The 23,337-nt window shown below is 54.1% G+C and overlaps 1 protein-coding gene across 2 annotated transcripts in view; it reads left to right on the top strand.

The window, feature by feature from the left end:
* The window catches only part of PPARGC1B (PPARG coactivator 1 beta), a 105,066-nt gene that overhangs the window by 76,175 nt on the left and 5,554 nt on the right, over nt 1–23,337 (top strand). For both annotated transcript variants that reach the window (XM_086698972.1, XM_086699762.1), the window contains exons 2-9: nt 2,625–2,798; nt 8,408–8,629; nt 11,948–12,064; nt 13,271–14,426; nt 15,648–15,684; nt 16,276–16,340; nt 17,500–18,298; nt 21,645–21,720. In XM_086698972.1, the coding sequence (XP_086555098.1) occupies nt 2,625–2,798; nt 8,408–8,629; nt 11,948–12,064; nt 13,271–14,426; nt 15,648–15,684; nt 16,276–16,340; nt 17,500–18,298; nt 21,645–21,720 (2,646 nt within the window). The remainder of the gene's footprint in view (nt 1–2,624; nt 2,799–8,407; nt 8,630–11,947; nt 12,065–13,270; nt 14,427–15,647; nt 15,685–16,275; nt 16,341–17,499; nt 18,299–21,644; nt 21,721–23,337) is intronic.

The raw sequence follows: 23,337 nt of genomic DNA on the forward strand, positions 1-23,337 counted from the left end.
CCTCCATGTCCCGGCGCCTGGCTCATAGTAGCATTTAATAAATGTGGGAACGCACTCACTAGCGTGGCTAAAATTAAAATGACTGTGACAACACCCAGTGCCGGGGAGGGTGTGGAACAGTCGGCGCTCTCAGCACAGCTGATAAGCATGTACTGTGGCACAGCAATTTGGGAGAACAATTTTGTCGTTTTATCAAGTCACATCCATTTATGACCCAGCAATTCCACTCCGAAATGTTTACCCAGGGGAACTAAAAACGTACGTCCGCGCAAAGGCTTGTGCACACATATTGCAGACGTGTTCGCGGTAGCCAGGGACTGGAAACAAACGGATCATCTATCTAGAACAGGCAAGGCTGCCGCATCCGCACAGTCTGTCGGGACACAGAGGAGAAGGAAGCTGCCAGAGGAGGCTGAGAGTCCGCCTGAGTGTTCCCTGCGGCCAGGGCAGCTGAGCGTGATGACCAGAAGTAGTAGGGTGTTGGGCGGGGCCTGGAATGATCCTGGGGAGGGGATGTCCCTGGAGACAGAGGCCCGCAGGGCACCATGGTCCCTAGTCTGAGCAGGGGACCAGCCACTTGAGAGAACCTGGCCCTGGTGCTGCCTGTGGATACAGGCTTCTTGCAAAACGCCAATTAAGACATTTGACCCAAATTCGGATAAAAGCCTTTTTCCTGTGTCAAGTTGAGCTAATAATATACATTTGTTCATAATTTATGAGGCTTAGTAAGTGGGAACAATTAAGGAAAAGGCCTGTGCAAAACCTATTTCTTTTAAGTGTCACATAGGCGTTTTTTTGTTCTCTAAGGCAGCTCCACCCTCTCTGCCCACCATGAGACACTGTTGTCATTGTTATTATTATTATTTCTTTATCTTTTTTTAAATTAAAAAGATTTTTTAAATGTTTATTCGTTTTTGAGAGAAAGAGCGAGAGTGGGGAGGGGCAGAGAGAGAGGGAGACACAGAATCCGAAGCAGGTTGCAGGCTCTGAGCTGTCAGCACAGAGCCCGATGCGGGGTTCGAACCCACGAGCCACGAGAGCATGACCTGAGCCGAAGTCGGACACTTAACTGACTAAGCCAGTCAGCGCCCCTGTTCCTTCCTTCCTTTCTATTTATTTATTATTTTTTTAATGTTTATTTATTTTTGAGAGAGAGAGAGACAGAGCTCGAGAGGGGAAGGGCCAGAGAGAGAGGGAGACACAGAATCTGAAGCAGGCTCCAGGCTCTGAGCTGTCAGCACAGAGCCCGATGCGGGGTGCGAACTCACGAACCGCAAGATCATGACTTGAGCCGAAGTTGAACGCTTAACCGACTGAGCCACCCAGGCGCCCCATATTATTATTCTTACTTGCTATTATTACTGTTAGCTACCATTTATTGAGCCCCTTCTGAGCCAGACCATAATATCACCTTACTTAATCTTAACCGTATGAGGCAGGAGGTGTCCCATTCTATAGGTAAGGCAGTTGAGTTTCAGAGGGAAAAAGAGAACTTGCCCCAGGTTTCACAGCTGACGAGTGGGGATTATGACTCGGGTCTGCCGGACCCCAAGGCCTGTGCTGTGTTCTTTCTGTCCACCTCCCAGCTTGGGCCGTCTCTCTGTCCTTCTACTGGTAGTTGTTAAATGTGGGAGCCAGGTGAGAAAGCCCTCACCTTCTGATTCAGTGAGTCTGGGCTTAGGCCTGAGAATCTGCATTATTTCTAACATGGTCCCAGGTGGTGTCGACACTGCTGGTCCTGGGACCACACGTTGAGAAACGCTGGTTCAGTCAGTGCTGTCGCCACAGTCCTCCCTGCCTCCCTTCTACCCCACTCACCACTGTCAGGTGGCTTTTAGTCTTGGAGACCTTTTCCGGTATATTTGCATATGCACTATTGTACGGAAAGAATTGTGTCGTTCGATTTTTCTCTTTATGGGCTAATATTCGACCCGCTATATGATTTAGTTTTCATGATTTAGTTTCAGTTTTAGATTTTTAGTTTCTATGATTTAGTTTTCATTTCTATTTAACGTGTCTTGGAGAGCGTGTAGGTCTGCCTCGTTCTTTTCAACAGTTCCATGCTACAGGTGGTGATAGTTTTGTTTCCCTGTTGTGCACGGATGAGCAGTCTTCCACATCTTAGACATGACACACATCCACCTGTAAAATCCCTGAGACTGTGGCTGAGTATTTCTCCAGAATATTGTAATCACTCAATAATGCCAGCCATTATTACTGCTGTTGTTTGTTTCATTATTAATATCGCATCCCAGAAACCCCTTTCAGCTGGGGACAGTAATGCAAATGAGTCTCTGTTTGCAGCTTCTCATGAAGTTTTGCACACAACGGTTTTGGTAAGAGGAGGGAGGTACTATGGGAAAGAGGCGTTGAGGGATGTGTAGGAGTGCAAAGGAGGAGGGGAGAGAGCAGCGGGCAGGATTTGTATTGCCAGGGCCTGGCTTGGTTCCTGGTACTTTCAACAGCTGCAAGAGTGTCGGGGCCTACCTTCACATTTCTTGGTCTCATAGCAAAATCAGGCCTTGGCCAAGGGCTGCCCGAGGCCCAGGCTGGCAGCACCATGGGCAAGAGGGTCTGTGCTTGGACCCAGCTCTGACTCGCTTCCTTCCTTCCTGTCTCCTCAGGGTGGGGGGTCCGGGGAGGAGCAACTCTGCGCTGACTTTCCCGAGCTTGACCTCTCCCAGCTGGACGCCAGCGACTTTGACTCAGCCACCTGCTTCGGGGAGCTGCAGTGGTGCCCGGAGAGCTCCGAGACTGAACCCAGCCAGTACAGTCCCGACGACTCAGAGCTTTTCCAGGTACGTTCTCCGAGCCTCGCGGTGACTCCCTCTACTCCTGAAGGCCTGGCTCTGCCCTGCACCACCTTCTTTTGCACTTGGTTGTGCAAAGAAGTCTCATCTCCCACCAAAGCTCTTGGGACCCTGCCTCTCATCCTGGATCTGCCCTTGATCTTGGGCAGTTCTCATCCCCTTGCCGAGCCTGTTATCACCTCTGGACGGTGAGGGCTGGGAAGAGCCGCTCTTGCTGTGCCGCCCAGTCAGAAATGAGCCGCTCTGTGGGCCTGGGTGGTTTCAAGACCTCCCTTTCCTATAGTATCTCACTGAATTCTCATCCCTACCCTGTGAGGCAGGTGTGATTCTGAACCCATTTTATAGATGAGGAAACTGAGGCTTGGGGAAGTTAAGTCACATGCCTAGGGCGATTTACCTAGTCAGAAGCTAAGCTGCATGCAAACCCAGTCTGCCTGCCTCCCGAGCCAGGGCTTGATAACCACGGCGATGCCATAATGGAGGTGACTCACATGTATTGAACAACTGCTCTGAGGCAGGACTGTCCCTGTTGTGTGTTAACTCATTTAATTCTCCTAACAACTCTTAGACCAGGTACAGTTATCTTCATTTTCCAATTGGAGCCTAGAGACTTCTTTAAAAAAAAGAGGCGGGGCGCCTGGGTGGCTCAGTCTGTTGAGCATCCATCCGACTTCAGCTCCGGTCATGATCTCGCAGTTCATGGTTCAAGCCCCGCGTTGGGCTCTGTGCTAACAGCTCAGAGCCTAGAGCCTGCTTCAAGTTCTGTGTGTGTGTGTCTCTCTCTCTCTGTGTCCCTTCCCCATTCATGCTCTCTCTCTCTCTCTCTCTGTCTCTCAAAAATAAATTTAAAAAGTTTAAAAAAAAAAAAAAAAAGAGGCAGTGCTGAGAATTGCTGTGCATTTCAATGCCTCTCACCTTGTGTGCTCTGTGTCCAGTCTTGGGGGCACATGATGGGTGACATTTCCTTTAAGAAGCCCTCTCTTATGGAATAATAATGATGTCTGGGATTTGCATCCAAATAAAACGAGTTCTATTTGTTCGCATGCATTTGCGTGTGTAGGTGTGTGGCCTGGAGGGTAATATGTGAAATAAGATTGACCGTGTTGTTGGGGCGCCTGGGTGGCTCAGTCGGTTAATTATCGACTCTTGGTTTTGGCTCAGGGCATGATCTCGCGGTTCAAGAGTTTGAGCCCCGCATCGGGCTCTGCGCTGACAGTGTGGAGCCTGCTTGGGATTCTCTGTCTCCCTCTTTCTCAGTGCCTCCCCTGTTCGTGCTCTCTCTCTCTCTCTCTCTCTCTCTCTCTCAAAATACATACGTACATACATAATTAATAAAATTGACCACGTTGAAGTGGAGTGATGGGGACATCCAGATTTATTATTCTTTCCTTGAAATATGCTCCCCTATAAAGACTTGGGGGAGAGGCTCTAGCTCCCCATGCCTGTCTGGCGATATAATAATAATAACAACAATAATGTGCTGGGTGTCAAATGCCATGCTGACGTGTCACGAGCACCATCTCATAGACTCCTGACGTGTTGTAGCTTTCTTTCTAGAAATGGAAACTCCTTCTGTGCATCAGGCACTGTGCTGTGTACAGTGTAGAGAGAAAACTGACCCCAGATCAGTTAACACAGAAATTGTGGTCATTGTGACATGGGCATGAAAGGAATGAGCCAGGTGTGAGAAAAGGATCTGAAGACTGGCTGGTCAGGAAAAGCCTCTCTGTGTGCATGAAATGGTCTTGGATGCAAGTGAGCCTGATGTGGCCCCAGGGCTCCCAGCCCAGCAAGGAAGCCAGAAAACCCTCACAGACAGATAGGGCTCTGGCCAAATTCTGCCCACCCAGCCCCTCTCCCTGTCATGGTCTGCACACCCCGCCCGCTCTCCCAGTCCCAGGCCAGTTGCACCCACTGCCCACCGGTGCGTCCCTATGGGTGTGATTCTGTGATCAGCACCTGACCCCCCTGCCACACACACGTCATAAATCCCATGACCGTGGGGGCCACGATGGCACCGTGCATTTCTAGCACGCTGCACAGAGCCTGGCACTTTCTCAGGGCTTAATAAATGCCGATCAGATGAGTAATTCCTTCAATGCCAGCTCTCATGTCGCCCCCTCGGTGAGTTACTTCCTCTCCTGGGCTCCCATCTTGTGTGCGCCTGTGCGGGCACATGTATGCTAGTGTCTCTATGTGTCCTTTAGACTCTGAGCTCCTTGAGGACAAACAGCATCTGATTAGTCTCTGGGGCCCTCCTGCATTGTAAGGACTCGATCACGTGTGTTGAATGAAGGAACCGATTGTGATACTTTCTTCCCTGCCAAGGGCCGGGCGTGGCCCATTCCAAAAACCTCAAGCTGGCATCGTGGGTTCTCCATTGGCCACAAGCTCAGTTTTCTCATTTGACCAGTGGGAATCCTAGAGCCCTGCTCCTGTGTCAGAGTTGTGTTTCCCCAGTCAAATGGCACCATTTCTATGGAAATAGACTAGGAATGTGGGGGACAAGCCACTTTAACAGTGTTAACGGCAGGGGGTGGGATGGGGGGGGCAGAGATGGTGTCTTCCATTTTTCTGTGTTCCCAGAGTTATGGCCAGGGCCATAACCGTCACTAATTAATTTTGGAGGAAGCAAGCATTTGGTTGCTTTATCAGTTTGCTGCGTGGTCTTGGGCCCTGAGGCTGGGCCTTGGTTTCCCCATGCAAGGAATAAAGAAGGGATGTGGATTCCATCAGTAATTCTTCATCTGCTGGAGAGAGGGTCACCAGGTCCTTTTAGGCTCTGGTGAAATATATGGGCCTACTGCTGGACAAAAAGGCGGAAAAACTGATACCCTGGGTTTTCTGCACCCTAGTCGAGCCCCCTGGACAGGGGGAGGATTTTTGAGTGTTCTGTGGCCCTTGTGACAGAAATCCTGTTCTGTGTCATTCCTTCCAGGCCCTCCTGGGCCTTCAAAGTGAAGCACTTTCCCCTCAGATTTCTTGAAGACTCCTTTTTCCTCTCGCTTGAGAGCCGCTCAGGAAGGCTGGGGTGGGGCTGAGTCTATTAATATCCTTTCCTCCGCTGATTAACTCTCCATTAATTTGCACTCTACTTCCAAGCGGAGTGGGGAGAGCCTGGCCAATGGGCCCGGGAAGAGGAGAGGGTGGCACGGCCCCCGGTGATGTATTACCCTTAGCACTGACGGATGCTGCGGGCAGAACGGCCTTTCCCCGAGCTGGAGCGGCCCAGGAAGGGCTGAAGGAGAGGGAGGAGGCCTTTTGTCACTCATTTTGATTTGAAGCCTGTTGGGTGCTTCTTGAGGTCTTTGCCATGTTGTATTCATTTTTGCGTGGTGCCTGGCACGTAGTGAGTCCTTGACCACCCCCCCCCCCCACCCACCCGCCCCTGCTCTGACTTGCTGTGTGACCTTGACAAGTCTGTTTCCTGGACTTTCATTCCCCTCCTGCCCCCTCAAAATGAATGGCGAATAGGTTTCCTCATGAGGAAATGGGGAATGGTAGTCATTGCCTAGAGGGCCGTGTTAAGAAAGATTTTGGTGTGGAAGGAACGAAGGCCACAATTGGTTAGTGATATGGGGGGAGGCGGGGCATGTGGGCCGCATGTTTAACATTTCTGGTCATCACTACAGGAGCCCTGAGGGATCCAGCTCTGATATTTGTGATAGTTCATAGTATCTCTGGACATTTGGCCGTTGTCCCTGTGAGAAAGGGAACTCTCGCTCCATCCAGTGCCGATGACATCATTTCTGAATAACTTCCTTCTTAGAGTCTCTCCTTTGAGACGAAGATCTGAGTCTCGCCCTGTGGCCAGAAGTCATTGTTTGGTGCATTCATTCTTCTCCTCCGTAGATCTGCCTGGAAGCCGCCTGCCCCAGGCGCTGAGCTAGGCCTGGGAGCACCCTAGGGAGCATTTCTAGCACTGCTTCCCAGCACGGCCTTCCTAAGCAGACAGTTAGGGTGGGGGTGGGGGCAGGAATCATGTCTTCCCATTTTGCAGGAAAAACCACAAGGCTTAGAAGAGAGAAGCTGTTTGGCCACAATCACCCTATGGTGGCAGAGCCCCAGGTGGTCAGCCCCAAGAGTGGTCATTGGGTCCCCGGTTGCAAGGTCTGAACTCCCTGCTGGGCTAGACAGATCACTCTGGGAATACGGGGGGCTCTGGCCTGAGGGTGGTGGCAGCGGGTGGGGGGCGTGGGGAGCAGTCGAGTGAGCCCCATCACATTCTCGAGCCAGAGTCCACAGGCCTGGATCTGCCCTTGTGTGTCATTTCCCCCACCCCCACACACACTCCCCAGGGCCTGGGTCAGGCCCAATGAAAACCTCCTTTTGACCTTTCTTTTATTTTAGCTCTGTTCCAAAAATTACAAATGCGTTTGTTCTCTCCTCCCCATGTCCCCCCTTCGAGTTACTCAGCTGCTGCTCCAGTTGCAAGGGCTGGAACAGATTTAGTGCAGCCAAAGGGCCGTCACGAGATGCATATTTCAGATGCACTTCCTGAAGAAAGGATAAACAGCCTGACCTGGGATGGGAACGAGTGCTGGTGGGGGCATCATGTGACAGAATGTGCCTCCTGCCAGGACAGGCCCAGCAACCAGGGTTTACTAAACGAGCGAGGTGCCTCGCTCACCTAGAAGCAGTGTGATGGCCACACGCCAGGGCCTCTGGGCATGGGGGCTGCTGCGCTGGTGTCTGTGGGTGGTCTGGGAGCATCCATGCTGACCCGTGTCATTACAGATCTTAGACATCAGAAAAGCAAGAGTCTTGGCTCATGTATGTCATGGTGGAAGTCCTGCCTCTGTCCCGGATCTGCTATGTGACCCTGGACACCTTGTTCAACCTCCACGATCCTCAGCTTCCCCAATTGCAAAATGGAGATTAGAGTAGGGCTCCCCTGGTAGAGGTTATTATAAGGTTTACCTGAGGCAATGTTCACGAAGCCTTTCTGTTCCTCGCTCTTGCCTAAGCACCCACAGCTGGTAAGTGTGGGATCTGGGATTCAACCCCAGCTCCAGAGCCCAAGCTCCTGACCACTCTTGAGCGGTGAGCAAGGCCTGGAAACCCTCTGGGCAATCGTAGTGGTTTTCTCATTGCGGTGGTTGTCATTGTCATGGCCAACCCTGAAGCTTCCAGCGTATACGCTGCCTGCCTGGGCCCCAGAGTCAGAGGGGCTGGGACGCTGTGGTGGATGCTGTTCTCAGAGGCAGAGAGACCAGCTTCAGGGGCTGGGGGCTGCGTCCCAGGAGTTGGATGCGGGAGGCCGTGGTGTAGAGCTGCTGTCCTTGGTAAAGGGGCCAGGTGTCTCAGGTGGACAGCCCTGTGCCCAAGGTTGCACACTGATGAGCAGCAGAGTTAGGAGCGGGGCTCCCAGGGCAAGGCTCCTTCCAGCATCACCTGCTGTCTGCTCGCAAACTTCTGTGATTCCTGGAGTCGATAACATATTTCTTCGGCATCTGCTATCCCGGCAACGCTGAGCCATCTGATGACTGGGGAAGGATGGGAGGGGATTGGCGGGGGGGTGACGGTGCTGCGTGTGCGGAGCCCAAGGCGTTGGCTAACTGTGTCCCTCTCTGCTCCACCCGTGCTCCTCACTTCAGATAATCGACAGCGAGAATGAAGCTCTCCTGGCAGCGCTCACCAAGACCCTGGACGACATCCCCGAAGACGACGTGGGTCTGGCGGCCTTCCCGGCCCTGGACGGTGGAGACGCACCATCCTGTACTTCAGCTTCGCCTGCCCCCTCATCTGCACCCCCCAGTCCCAGCCCCTCCCTGGAGAGGCCCCAGGCCCCAGCGCCTGAGGTGGACGAGCTCTCACTGGTGAGAACCTGCTTCTAACTGAAGTGATGGCCGTGGCCTGGGATATGGCGTGTGGTTGCAGGGGTGGTGGGTGCAGGGGAACCAGCTCCCGATCCGGCAGGGGTGTCCGTGCATCTCGGACAACAGGGGTGCCCAGCGGGCAGCCTAGACGGGGCCTCACCTTTCCCACCTGTACGGCTGGCCTAACCATGGAGGCTCCACTTGCACCCCGTAGGTCCTTTGGCATTTTATGGATTGGCCTCTGTGATTAGTCAGCTCTTGAAATTACGTGTGAAAACGTTTTCCTTAAGGTTATACCTGCATACACAGTAAAAATTCAAGCAGGAGATGTGGAGAGTTAAAAGCAAAACCTCCTTACCCATCTCACAACTGCGTTCTCCTTTCCTGGAGGTAACCATGGTTACCTATCCTTTTGGTGACTTTCCTCTTCCACCTTTTTTTTTTTTTTTTTTTTTTACTACAAAAGGGAGCCTACGTTATATGCTGCTCTGCACCTTTTCTCAGGGAACTGGGTGTCTTGAAAACTCAGATGAGCACAGGTGGCTCTGCTCCATACTTTTTGTTAGCTACCTAATGTTCTTTTGTGAGGATGTGCCACTGCTTACTTTACTCGTCCCCAAGTTGGTGGAAACTGACATAGTTCCAGCTCTTACTGTTAATACTGCTTCTGTCAGTGCCCCGGACAGGCCTTTGCCACGTCCAAGTGGATGAATTTCTAGAAATGGAATCTCTGGGTCTACAGCTACCTGAGTTTTCAGTTTAGACAGATATTTCCAGATGGCCCTCCATACAGTTTGGACCGGTTGACGCCCCCCCCTCCCCCTGCCAGCAAAAGTTAAATGCCGTCTGTGTGAGTATACGTGGAATGTGGGAATGTGCACATGAAATTGCAGTTTTCCGGGGAGAAGGTCTCAGCTTTTATCACCTTCTCGAAGGAGTCCAGACCTCACAAGTTACTGAAAGCAGGTGTCCCTAACTCAGGCTGAGATTTCATGGGGTGTGTGAAGCCCAGCTATGCTCACCTATCTTGGGCTCCTCACCTTGGCGCTGAGGTTCCTGGGCCTGACAAGACTCAGGTGGAAAATCAGAGCCTGTTGAGCTGGGGAGGGTCTTAGGTCGTCGACAGTTTGAGTAGAAAGGCCCGTAGTGACCGTCAAGTACAACTATGGGGAAACTGAGGCCCAGAGCAGGGAGGGGACTCTCCCATGGTCACACAGCAAGTTGGTATTCAGACCCCTGGTCCAGGACCCCTTTCCTCCTTTCCCACTGTCTTCAAGTTCCCCCAAAGCAGTGTGAAACATTTAGTAAGCACCTGCTGTATGCTGGGCACAAGACTATGTTCAGTCCCACGTTGTGGCTTCTGCTGATAGGGGTCCTGCTTCCTGTCAGACTGAAATCAGACTGGGTTTGAATCCCAGCCGCACCGGTTAGTTAATGCTTTCCTGTCCTTTAGACACCTAATCTCTCTGACTCAGCTTCCTGGTCCATAGGTGGGGTCAAATAATAGTGCTTATCTCAAAGGCTGATAGGAGGAGTACTGCAGATAATGCATGTAAAGCACTTAGAACAGTGCCTGGTACTTAGAAGTTGCTCAATAAATACTATCTAAGTAATAGTTCTGGCTTGACCCGTTAGTACTAACGAGAGGAAGTCTCAGTGCAGAGGGCTTTGGAGAGGGATCAAACCCAGGGAGGCAGAGAGCGGCCTCTGCTGGCCACAGGTAGTTTCCCCTCCCACACCTCAGACTGCCTTCATTCCACACAGGTTTACTGAGCACCTCTGTTTCAGGCACTGTGCTAGGCACACAGGAAACAGACTCACCATCTAGACTCCCAGCATACCGACAGAGTTCAGAAAGGCCCTGAGAAGTTATCTAGATGCCCAGTTCTTAACCTGGAGCCATGGATCCCAAAGAGTCCACCAATGGACTGACCGGGACCCATGAACCTCTACATGTCCCTGCAGTTTTCTGAGGTCAGCGGCTTCGGTTGTATTCTTAGAGGGGCTCCTGAGTCAAAAAAGGTTGATAACCAGTCATTTAGTGTAGTTTTCCCCCATTATGCCAATGGAGAAACCAAGGCCTAGGGAGGGAAAGGACTCACTCACTGAGGTCTCATAGTGAGCGGGGCTGAGCTGGGCCAGAACCAGGCCCCTTCCCACCAGCCCAGGAATCTTTTCCTGTCCATGTCAGAGAATCACAGACCTGCGTGGTTTGGGGTCTAGGTAGAGTGGTGGGAACCCTCCAGCTCCTGGTGGAGTGTGGAATGGCCTTTTCTCTGGTTCCTGAACCTTTGGCACTCCTTGCTGGGGTGACCTGGCCGGGGTGGGGGCTGCGGGCGGCCATATCCCTCAAGGAGACACTTACTGCCATAGTGAAAACCCATCATGCTTCCCGACTTGTTCTCAGTCTCGCTGCGATAGGATCCCTGGTGGAACTTGCAGGTGTGCTGAGCTCCCTGCTCTCCGGATACACTGTGCACCTGCCCTCTGGGTGCAGAAGTGTAAGAGTCTCAGCGATTTTTACAGAAAAATTAGAGAAGCCAGACCAGCTTAAGTCCGGCATGCTTCCACTTGTGAAAAAACCAAGCAGGTGTGTTGGGAGGTGGCACGTACGTATATTCTTGTGTGATTGAATTCCGCCTCGTGATGGGGTCACAAGAAGGTGGTTAATAGTAATTGCCTCTGGGAAGGAAGAAGGAGAACCTCGGGCAGGAGGTCTTCCTGTTTCCAGTTGTCTACCCCATAGAATTCGTGGTATATATATTTTTTTCACCATTCACAAGTATAATTTTTTAATTTAAGAAATTAATTTTTACCAAAGCAGTATGGGGAAGCAAAGAGAACAAAAAGGGAAATCAGCTGGAATCCCGAACCAAAGAATCACTGTGGCGCCTGACTTTCCAGATTGTGCGTGTGCATGCGTGTGAGTGCTACAGGTGTACGTGGAGCGCCCCAATGAAGTATACACGTCATATTTTAACAGTAGAATGGGAAGACATTATTACCCAAGATCTGTTTGGATTTCTCAAAGTCACAGATCTTCCTCTTGGGTTAGTAACTCTGAGAAGGATTTACGTCTCGTTGGGATACTTGTGTGGGTCTTTGTTGTTGGACAGTCTGCTTTCTGTGCTTAGTACATTGGGAACATATTCTCGGTCATTAAATACCCTCTTCCCGTGGTCCTGTGATGACCCAGGCTCAGGGCGTGCTCAGTCCCAAGAAGCTAGCTCTGGGCTCAAGCTTCTCCCCAAGATACGCTTCTCCGTGTCCCCCCGCAGAGCTCACCCCCAGCTCCTCTCCTCTCTGCTTTTCCTGCAGCTGCAGAAACTCCTCCTCGCCACGTCCCACCCGTCCTCAAGCTCCGATACCCAGAAGGAAGGGACCACCTGGCGCCAGGCAGGCCTCAGGTCCAAGAGTCAGCGGCCTTGTGTTAAGGTATTTCTGCCCCCAAATCTCCCGAGGCCCCCAGGTGGGCTTTGAGGGGTATAACCTTCAGCTCTATATCAGGGGGTGTCAAGTTCAGTCGACTTGGGGTTTTCCTCCTTGTGCCTCACACAGCCCTTGTAGCTGGTGTGCTGGGCACTTTCCAGTTTGGGGTTCTAGAAAAAGCCCCGGACTTTCTCATACACCTCAATGTTTCAGGCGCCGTGTTAGACATTGGGTTAGAGCAGGGACAGGGAAGGTGTGGCCTGCTTTCAGCGGGCTGATTCTAACGGGTGATACACAGAAACATGAGATCCTTGCAGGTTGTGGAGACCACAAGAAGGTGTTTGCCTTTCTTCTGGGGGAAGCCCTTTGAGAGTCGAAAGCTCTGTCGCAAACACCAAGGAGTGAAGCAGATCCCTTTTCCTCCTTGGATTCCATCTTCTAAGACTTTCAACGAGCGATTTCATAGGTGATCTCCTAGCATTCCTGTTGCTCAAAGCCTACACTCCGTCCTTCCCCTCTGGTCCCTGGACACTCCTGCAGGGGGCTCTTGAACACAATCCCATGCCCTCGGGCAGAATCAGGATTTTTTTTTAACGGCTTTATGGAGGTGTCACTTAAATATCATAAAAGGCACCTATTTTTAAAGTATAATTTGATGATTTTCAGTAAATCTGCAGAGTTGCGCAGCCATGACCACAGTTCAAAGTTGGTGGATTGATTGATTTTTTTGAGAGAGGGAGAGAGAGAATGTGAAGCAGGCTCCACGCTGTCAGCACAGAGTCTGATGTGGGGCTCGAACTCATAAACCATGAGATCATGACCTGAGCTGAAACCAAGAGTCGGACACTTAACCGACTGAGCCACCCAGGCGCCCCATCCATGACCACAGCTCAGTTTTAGAACATTCCCATTATCCCAGAGAGATCTCCGGCACCCTCATTTACAGTGAATCCCTGTTCCCAGGCCCAGGTGCCATTACCGAAGGGTATAGCTCAGGGGAGCGGGTGGTCAGAGGAGGGCTTTGTCAGTGAACCCACGAGGGCGAAATCTATGGATGGGAGGCCTGTTAGGAGGCTGGTCGCTCCTTTGTTCCTTATCACCTGAGCATTGCCAGGTGCCACACGGGGCCTGGCCAGTGGCTGCAGGAGGGGGGCAGAGTGGAGGGGGGCAGTGCGGGCCTCCCTCTTCACTCTGGCCTCTCTCTGTCTCTAGATGGACGGCACCCAAGACAAGAAGGTCCCCACGGTGCAGTCTCAGAGCCGGAGTTGTACGGAACTGCATAGGCACCTCACTTCGGTGCTGTCCTGCCCCCAGACTAAAGCCCGCTCCCCAGACAGGGGCTTGCAGCCGCCACCCGCTCTGAGCCCCCAGCTCCCAGCCAAGGAGGATGAGGAACCCGGTGAGGACTGCCCGAGCCCCCAGCCGGCTCCAGCCTTGCCCCAGGACTCCCCGGCACCGGGCAGAGCGCGTCCCGGCACCCAGGTTTCCCGGGAAGACATGCACGCCGTGGTGCAGCTCATTCGCTACATGCACACCTACTGCCTCCCCCAGAGGAAGCTGCCCCCACAGGCCCCAGAGCCAGCCCCCCAACCCTGCAGCAGCCCCTCCAAGCAGGTCAAGCCCCAGCCTCGGTCCCAGCACCCTTCCAAAGCCTCCTGGGCTGAGTTCTCCATCCTGAGGGAACTTCTGGCTCAAGATGTCCTCTGTGACGTCAGCAAACCCTACCGCCTGGCCACACCTGTCTATGCCTCCCTCACGCCCCGGCCAAGGCCCAGGCCCCCCAAAGACAGCCAGGCGTCCCCTGGCCACCCATCCCCCGTGGAGGAGGTGAGGATCACAGCTTCTCCCAGGAGCACAGGGCCCAGACCCAGCCTGCGCCCGCTGCGGCTGGAGGTGAAAGGACGCGCCGGCCGGTCGGCCAGGCTGCAGCAGCAGCAGGAGGAAGAGGACGAGGAAGAGGACGAGGACGAGGAGGAGGAGGAAGAAAAAGAGGAGGAAGAGGAGGAGGAGGAATGGGGCCGGAAAAGGCCGGGCAGAGGCCTGCCGTGGACCAAGCTGGGGAGGAAGCCGGAGAGTTCCGTGTGCCCCGTGCGGCGTTCCAGGAGACTGAACCCGGAGCTGGGCCCCTGGCTGACATTCTCCGATGAGTCTCTGGTCCCTGCAGAGCCCCAAGGAGCTCTGTCCTCACTGCACCTGGCTCCCGAGGCCTACGACATGGAGGGGGCGCTGGGCAGCCCCACGGATGAGGACAGTGGTCAAGACCAGCAGCTCCCACAGGGACCCCAGATCCCGGCTCTGGAGAGCCCCTGTGAGAGTGGGTGTGGGGACACGGATGAGGACCCCAGCTGCCCACGGCTCCCTTCCAGAGGTAGTCGGAGTCGGTGGTCTGTAAGAGAGGGGGCAGGGATGGGGTGTGGCATACCCCACTGCGCTGGGAGCCAGGAGCCCTGTGTTGGGCAAGTCCCTTCCCCTCTCCGGCTGTCGACTTCCCTTTCTGTGCAATGGGCTAGTTGGGCGGATCTTCAGAAATCACCCACACATCTCTGAGTTTTTCATCACGCATGGGCCAGGCACCACTTAATGAACACGGAGCGAGATGCCTGCCCTCATGGGGCTTTTGTTTCAGTGGGGCAGACAGGCAATCACAAAGTAAATAAAAAAGGAAGATAATTACAAATGGTGCTAAGTGCTCTAAAGAAGACGTCCTGGGTGATGGTGTGACGAAAGGAGTGAGTCTATAAATCTAGCTCCATAATGACGTTGAATTTTATTTTATTTTTTTTAAGTGTATTTATTTATTTTTGAGAGAGAGAGAGAGAGAGAGAGAGACAGTGAGAGCACAAGCAGGGGAGGAGCAGAGAGAGAAGTGGGGCGGGGGGGTGGGCGGCGGGGAGAGACGCAGAATCCGAAGCAGGCTCCAGGCTTTGTGCTGTCAGTGCAGAGCCCAGCGCGGGGCTCGAACCCACAAACCGTGAGATCATGACCTCAGCCGAAGTCGGACGCTCAACAGGCTGAGCCACCCAGGCGCCCCTAATGACGTTGAATTTTAAATGGTAACAATGGTAGAGCTGGTAATAACAGGTATCTATTGTGTATTTGTTGTGCCAGGCACTGGTCTAAAACTTGACACAGCTTATCCCCAGTGACTCCTCACAGGGGGCCTGTGTGGCAGGTACTGTCATAATGTCCATTGCACACACAGAAACTGAGGCACAGAGATTGAGCCGTCCATTCAGCCCTCGAGTCCTACATCCATCTGTGGACCAGCCCTGAGCCCCTGGCCTTCCCTGGGGCTCCCCACCCTGCTGTACTATACTGTTTGGCCAGAAGGGGTCGCCCTCGTACCTACCTGCTCTTTCCCAAACCTTGAGTAGTCTGCCAGGTGTTAATGTTGCTGAGACCCTGCGAATGACGGTGACTTTGAGTTGTTCCTGCCCTTCCCTAAAAGTGAGAGAGGATTTTGGGTCACATGCTTGAAGGGAGCTCTGCCTGGTACCAGTGGAAGCTCGGGGTCTCCTCCAGAGGGAAACATCTGGTAGTGATGACGTGTTGGGGAATCTTATTTTCTTCTTTTTCGTCTTCTTTTCAGACTCTCCCAGGTGCCTCATGCTGGCCTTGTCACAAAGGTAGATTTTTGGAAATCAGTGGTTTATTATTTCATGAGTCTGTGTCCTGTTGGGTGTGTGTATGGCGGTGGGGGTTGGGTGGTTCATCAGCCCATGAGCCTGCCCCTGCCCCCCATTCCCCTGCCCTCATTGCCGTGCGGAGCCCTTGGTAGCCGGGCTCCCTTAGAAGGGAGGTCTCTGCAGGCCCAGGAACGTAAGGAATTAAGGGTTCAGGCCATTTCATAAGCTGTCCTCTTCAGAACCTGGGAAGGAATTACTTTCTTCACGGGGGAAAGGTGATAATGCTCCGTGGCTTTGGGCAAGTCTCCTCCTCACTCGGGGTGTCAGGTCTGTAAAATAAGCGGGGTGCTGATGCTTGTCCTGTCTCCACCTTCCAGCAGATTACTCCTGTGTGTCCTCCAAGAGTGATAGGCTGCTTTGAACTCTTCTAAGCCAGGATGGGGGTCTCCCGGAAAACTCCCCAGCACCCACCTCTGTGGGCAGTAGAGCCGGGCTCTGTCACGGTGCCCCCTTGCCCTCCTTGCATGCTGGGAGAAGTGGAGCCTTCTGCTGACTGGCCTCTTTCCTTTCTGTCCTCCCCGCCCCCACCAGTGACCCTCCTTTTGGCAAGAAGAGCTTTGAGCAGACCTTGACGGTGGAGCTCTGTGGCACGGCAGGTGAGCGAGGGGCTCAGCTGGTAGGGTGCCCTCGGGGGAGCTGGTATGACTTCCGGCAATGAGTCCCCCCACCCTGAACAGCCCCTCGGGCAGTTGTGGGGGGTGCCCCACTGAGCCCTCCCTGCCACCGCCGCTCGGGCTGCACAGGGTCTTGGGATACCTAATGAGGGTGCTATAAGGGGGAGAGTCAGCCGGTCAGCTGCAGCAAGCCGCACATGAGCTAAGGGAGAGACACACGTCTTCCCCCGAAGGAGCCCGCAGTGTTATGTGGGAGACAGGCTCCCACCATGACGGGTGCTGTTGCAGACGTGTTGGTTCAGGGTATGTACGAGAGCGCCGGAGCATGGAGGAAGGGGCGAGGTGGGGCAGGTCAGGAGTGTGGCCTGGGAAGATTTGCAAGGCATCCAGAGCAGGGGGCTTGTGAGCCGGGCTCGCAGGATAGGCAGAGGCTGGAGAGAGGAGGCAGCGAGAAGTAGATCCCTGGCAACAGAATCTACAGGAGCAAAAGGCACCCAGGGTGAAAGCCTTAGGTGCTCCTGAGGAGAGGTGCGCCTGGCATCACCACATCGCGGAAGCGGAGGAGGGGCCGGAAGGAGCAATCACAGAAGGCCGAGAGGGATGCCAGGCTGAGAGTTTGAGCTTGATCCTGCAGGCTTCAGGAGCCCCAGACGGGAAGAGATCTCGGGCATTTAGCAAGTTTCCTCTGCACTGGGGCGGATGGAGGCCAAGGTCAGATGCAGGAGCACTAATGGCACCGTGGGGGTCCAATCCAGGTGGGAGGTTTGACCTGCGGTGCCTGCCTTTAAGCTCCCTGGGGAGACATCAAAACAGTAGGGAGAGCTGGTCGAATGATTGGATGGAGAGCAGGAGGAGATATCTCGAATGACCGGGAGGCTTTGGCTACCATTGCCGGGCTACAGAGGGATGGCAAGTGGATTTTGTCACATGCCAGCTCAAGAACTAACCGTGGGCTGCGTGAGTCCCAGGCCACGTTCAGGCTCAGCCACCAGTGCGGTGTTCGATTAGTGATGCCTGCCATTCATTGGGTTGGGAATGTGGTGGTACATACACCGCTTATCTGCCATCCCAAACCAGACCCTCTGTCCCTTGGAGGAGTGACCCGTTTCCACCTCACACGGTTCTCCTCTTGCTTGGCTAGGACTCACCCCGCCCACCACACCTCCGTACAAGCCCACAGAGGAGGACCCCTTCAAGCCAGACATCAAACACAGCCCAGGCAAAGACAGAGCTCCCAGCCTTCCCAGCTTGGAGGGCCTCCAGCTCGAGGCGGCCGCGGGGGCTGCCCACAAGCTGCCAAAGAAGCACCCAGAGCGGAGCGAGCTCCTGTCCCACCTGCGGCATGCCACAACCCAGCCAGCCTCCCAGACTGGTCAGAAGCGCCCCTTCTCCTGTTCCTTCGGAGACCACGATTACTGCCAGGTGCTGAAGCCAGAAGGCGCCCTGCAGAGGAAGGTGCTGAGGTCCTGGGAGCCGTCTGGGGTCCACCTTGAGGACTGGCCTCAGCAAGGTGCCCTCCAGGCCGAGGTGCAGGCCTCCAACAGGGAGGAAGACAGAAGCCGTGATGCCAGCGCCCCCGCCAAGGACAGTGTGCTACTGCGAGACCACGAGATCCGCGCCAGCCTCACCAAGCACTTTGGGCTCCTGGAGAGCGCCCTGGAGGACGAAGACCTGGCCTCCTGTAAGAGTCCTGAATATGACACTGTCTTTGAGGACAGCAGCAGCAGCAGTGGTGAGAGCAGCTTCCTCCTTGAGGAGGAGGAGGAGGAGGAGGAGGACGATGAAGAAGAGGACTCGGGGGTCAGCCCCCCTTGCTCTGACCACTGCCCCTACCAGAGCCCCCCCAGCAAGGCCGGCCGGCAGCTTTGTTCCCGCAGTCGTTCTAGTTCCTGTTCTTCCTCCTGCCGCTCCCGGTCACCAGCCGTCCGAAGGACCTTCAGGTATGGATGGGTGGCCTCAAGAGGGACAGCGGGCAGCCGACGACCCCAGTTCCCAGGGTGCCAAGGGAGGGAGGAGCCCTGAAACTGGGGCTGAGTCTCTCCGTGTGGCCTATGTCCTGGTCAGAGGCCCTGGAGGTGGTCTCCCTGGGAGAGTTGTGGGGCAAGTCCTGGAGGCAGGCAAAGCCTGCCGTGTGGCAGTCAAGAGTGACCCAAATCTCTTGGCCCCGGGAGAGGAAGAATACCCACTTCCTGGCTGCTTGTGGCTTTATGTCTAAATGAACTTGTCCCTTATTCATCCATTTCCTGCTTTGGACCCAATTTAATGTCTATGTGACCCTTGCATGTCAAAGGCAGATTAGCAGAACTCTAATCTTCGTTCTAAAAATAAGACCCGGATTTAAAGCAGCAGTAAGGTTATTCCCATCTCTTGGTCCTGCTGAGCTGTGTCAGGACTTCCAGCCAGTCAGTTGATCCCCCGGGAGCCGCTCCACCTTCGCACGGGGATGATGCATCATGAGCCTGTTTGCTCAGACCATCTTGGCTCAGTGAACTGGTCTGAAAGAAGGAGCTGGTCCAAAAGTCAGTGGGGAGCTGGGCAGAAAGAATGGAAGTTTGGCGCATTTTGGTGGAGTCAGGTTGCTTCTTTCCCTGATCACAGCAGGACCTGACCTGACCTGGGGAGGCCTAAGCGGGGTCAGGGCATGTCCCAAATCCTCTGCCTGCCATGCACCCGAGTGACCACTAGATGGTGCACTTGGGTCTAGAGCCATGCAGCAGCCACCTGGAGTGCTTGTTACCTTGCAGCTGCATGGACCCCACCTGCCCGGTGTCTCAATCTGTACATGGGGGGGGGGGGGGGGGGGAGGGGGAATCCGCAGTTCTAACTAGTTCCCAGGTGATGATGTCACCAGAGTGCCATACTCTGAGAACTAGAATTCAGGTAATAGAAAAGTATCTTCTCGTAGAAAAACTCTGCTTTGTATTTATGTATCTACACCAGTAGCTCTTAACTGCCTGAAAATCTGATTAAAGCAAACGCTTCTCTTCCCTTTAAAATGTATGTAGACCTGTAACTGGGCATTCAGTTTGAGGGGGGGTTGTAGACTCCCCTGACACTAATGTTAAGAAGCCCTGAACTACCTGTTAATCAAAATGAGTTTCCCTAGCGATTTCTCTAAAAGCTCTTCTCTGTAATAAGCCAGGATGATTGGTCAGACCTCTCTCTGGCTCCATTCTCCTTTTCCCAAGGGTCACGGGGACTTAAGTGACTAGGCGTCCACACTAGGCAGCTTCCTCTGCAACATTGAGTAGCTCAGAAGCTACGAAAGGTTCTCTTCTTTTTGAAACACATCCTCCAAGGCTGGAGCTGGGGCTTCCTGGCCTCCTTTCCCTCCTGACCGGCTCAGGGGTGTCAGGGCAGGGCCTGTATTCATGAACTTGCCTGCAAAGAGCTGCGAGTCTCTCTAGAAACTCCCATGGATTCGCCTTTTCCTCTTCTTGCTTTTGGGCCAAGTTCAGGGCTGGCTTTTTCTGCTCACTGGAGAAAATTAATTGGTTGACTCGGTTTTTGCTCAGCTGGCAGAGCTTGGTGCCTGGCAAGCCTGGTAAAGGAGTCATCAGCCTTCTCCGGGCTCACATTTTAAAAAAAAAATTTTTTTTTAACATCTGTTTATTTTTGAGAGACAGAGAAATAGAGCACATGTGGGGAGGGGCAGAGAGAGAAGGAGACAGAATCCAAAGCAGGCTCCAGGCTCTGAGCTGTCAGCATAGAGCCCAATGCGGGGCTCGAACTCACAAACCATGAGATCATGACCTGAGCTGAAGTTGGACGTTCCACCAGCTGAGCCACCCAGGCGCCACCTCCCCCCCCCCCCCCGGCTCACATTTCTTAAACCTGTGCTTCCGATCCCGGCTCTGAGCTGGTGTCACAACACAAACCCCACAGTACCTTTCGGTCACTCTCAACAGTTCAGGTGGGGGAACTGCCAATGTGTTACCAATGGATGATGACACTGCGATTTGTTGCACTTTAAATTTTTTTTTTTTCAATGTTTTTTATTTATTTTTGGGACAGAGAGAGACAGAGCATGAACGGGGGAGGGGCAGAGAGAGAGGGAGACACAGAATCGGAAACAGGCTCCAGGCTCTGAGCCATCAGCCCAGAGCCTGACGCGGGGCTCGAACTCACGGACCGCGAGATCGTGACCTGGCTGAAGTCGGCCGCTTAACCGACTGCGCCACGCAGGCGCCCCGATTTGTTGCACTTTAAAGTTTGCAAGTCATACCCCCTTCTATTACCCTGTTTAGCTTCGCAGATGCTCTTGGAGGGCGCATCTGCTTCTTACCCCCATTTCATAGATGAGGAAGCTGAGGCTCAAAGAGGTTCAATAGAAAACCATAGCAAGTAATTATTGAGCAGGTCTTGCGCCGAGCGTTTTCTGATTTGATCCTCACAAATGGCCAAGATGGCAGTACGGTCAGTTCTCCCTGTTTACAGTTGAAGAACTCAGGCTAAGGGGAGGTGAGTAACTAGCCCAAGGTCGCCCAGCAGGAGGTGGCAGAGCCGGGATGCGAGCGAACGCGGGCTGTCTGACCGGAGAGTCTGTGTTCTTATCCTGCGTGCTGTATTTCCCAAGGACGCAGACAGTATGTGCAGAGCCCGGACTCCCCCCTGCCTCCCATGCTGTGCTCCTTCCAGTCCAGCAGTCTGGCTCTCTGGGGGAGGAGGCAGTGTGCAGACAGGCGGGAAGACGCAGGCGTGTGGCACCCAGGGGTGTCCCCGGGCGGCGCATGCGGGCTGCTGAGCCTGATAGCCAGACTGGACGTGGGGGCTGTGAGGGCCGGGTTGCCTCGTGCCTGGGCGCCAGCCATTAGACAGCAGTGGGTCCAGGATCAGCAGACCTCCTCCTGGCTCTGGCTTCCCCACGTTCCATCGTTAGGCAAACCCATATTGAACCTGAGCCTCGGGGTTTTCATCTGGAAAATGGGGAAACGTAAGACCTCAAAGGTTGTTTTCCCCCCATCAGGTCCCAGACAGTGATGAAGTGAGAGGGCCTTTCCACCCCTAATGGCATAAAAAGGCGAGGTTCAGGCGGGTTGGGATTTCGCGACACGGTGGTCCCCAGTGATCTCGTCCCAGAGGCTGGCCAGAGGCGCCGGTCACATTGTACAGAGCCATGCCCAGCCCCGGGCTGCCACTGCTGGGAACGGGGCGTGCTGGGCTCCTTCTGGCCTCGTGAGCAAGTTCTAAAGAAGCGTGCCTCGCTTCCGGGAGCAACTGCACCCGCCCACCCTGCCGTGGTCCCTCCTGAGAGTGAGTGCCTCTGGTTTGCTTGTTCACCGACAGGTGTGAGAGCAGAGGACCGTGTTCAGATGGAACGCCAAGTGTCCGGCATGCCAGGAAGCGGCGGGAAAAGGCCATTGTAAGTGATCTGGGGCCCCGGAGCCCGGAGTGAATGGGGAAGAGCAGGGGCATCAGGACGCGCGGGGGCTTCATAGACCCGAAGCTCTTTGAGGCCAGCTGTGGCCTGCAGAAGATAGTCACGTTTCTCTCACTTAAAGAAGCACCAGGGTCACCAAAGGGCATCAGAGGTGGCATCGTGCAAAGTGCGGCCGAGGGACTGGCAGTGAGGCATGTAGTGGGTGGTGATTTTAGGGCTGAACGTCAGAGGCTTAGCAGGGCCGAGAGGGCAGGCTGCGGTTGGGGGCGGGGAGGAGCAGAGCAGGGCCAGCCAGGCCACAAACCAGCCCCGGTACCACCCTCTGTGTGACCTTGGGCAGGTCTCCCAGCTTCCCTGAGCCTCAGTTTACTCATCCATACACAAAGGAGTTGGGCCTTGTCCTTCCTAAGCATCCCCCAGCTTGATCTGGTCTGAGGGACCAGGAGAAGCCTGCTTCTTGCTTCCTACTGACCCCCCTGATCTTCCCCCAGAGTTAGTTTATGGGCCCAGGCTGTGCCTGGTGAACCCACTGCAAAGCACCTAGAGAAAATTCATCAGGAATCTGCAGTGGGGAGCCGGAGCCAGCCCCTCCATGTCACTAGAAAGAAGGGAAGAGAAAGTAAGACAGATGCTCAGAAAGACAAACAGGCTTGCACTTGATTGCTTTCCTGCATAACTGGCACTTCCGGGCAGAAGCAGGGAGGACACATGAGGTGTGTGTACCCCAGAGGTACCCAGCTGCCTGCGGGCAGGTACTTACAACCACAGGCTGTGCCTGGAGCATCACCTTGGATTCCACGTGTGACCATTCAGCAGTGGGGCCGTGCCTGGCACGAGCAAGACAGACAAGGTCCTCATTCCCGTGGCTGGGGCAGAAGGGAGAGAAAGGCAACAGACTCGTAAGCAAGGAATAAACACTGTAATCAGAGATTGGGAGAGGCGCGGTGGAATTAATCACATGAGGCTAAACTCTCTGAAACAAACAGTCGTGTTTTGACTAGTGGGGAGGATGTGTTTACATGGCAGTCTAGGAAGGACATCTGCGAGGACCTAGACCCTGACAGATGAAAGGAGCCACCACGTAGTTTCAGGAGAACCATGGGGCAGAGGCAGGAAAGAACTTCCCAGCGTAAGGAGCTGAAAGGAGGCTGGGGGAGGGGATTCCTACACTGAGCAGAACCCAGTTCCCATGGTTGACAGCAGAGGCCTGCTGTGGCCCCTGGGCCTTGTTTCCTCCCTGCCAGCTGGGAGATGAGAGTGGGGTGGTTCCAGATGGCTTTAACCTGTTCCCGGAGAAAGCCTGTCCAAACCAGAACCTGTCACTTTCACCCACGGGAGCACAGGTTTCCAGGACGCAGCCGGAGTTTCTCCAGCGGGTCAGAGCAGCGATGGCATTCACTGGATCCAATCACAGATTGGAGGGGAGCGGAGGGCACATTCCATCCTGGGTTGCTCCCCACCCCTCCCTCTGCTGGGCTCTTTTAGGGGCCCGCAGCATGGCACCCGGCTCACCTGAAGTGACCCCTTAGTCACAGTTGTCTATGCACTGCCCTGGCAAGACTGAGGATAGCGGTGACCCCAAGACCTGTGTCCTGGTCC

This window comes from Puma concolor, chromosome A1 (genome assembly GCF_028749965.1).
Source record: "Puma concolor isolate L17-30 chromosome A1, mPumCon1.1.hap2, whole genome shotgun sequence".
NCBI lineage: Eukaryota > Metazoa > Chordata > Mammalia > Carnivora > Felidae > Puma > Puma concolor.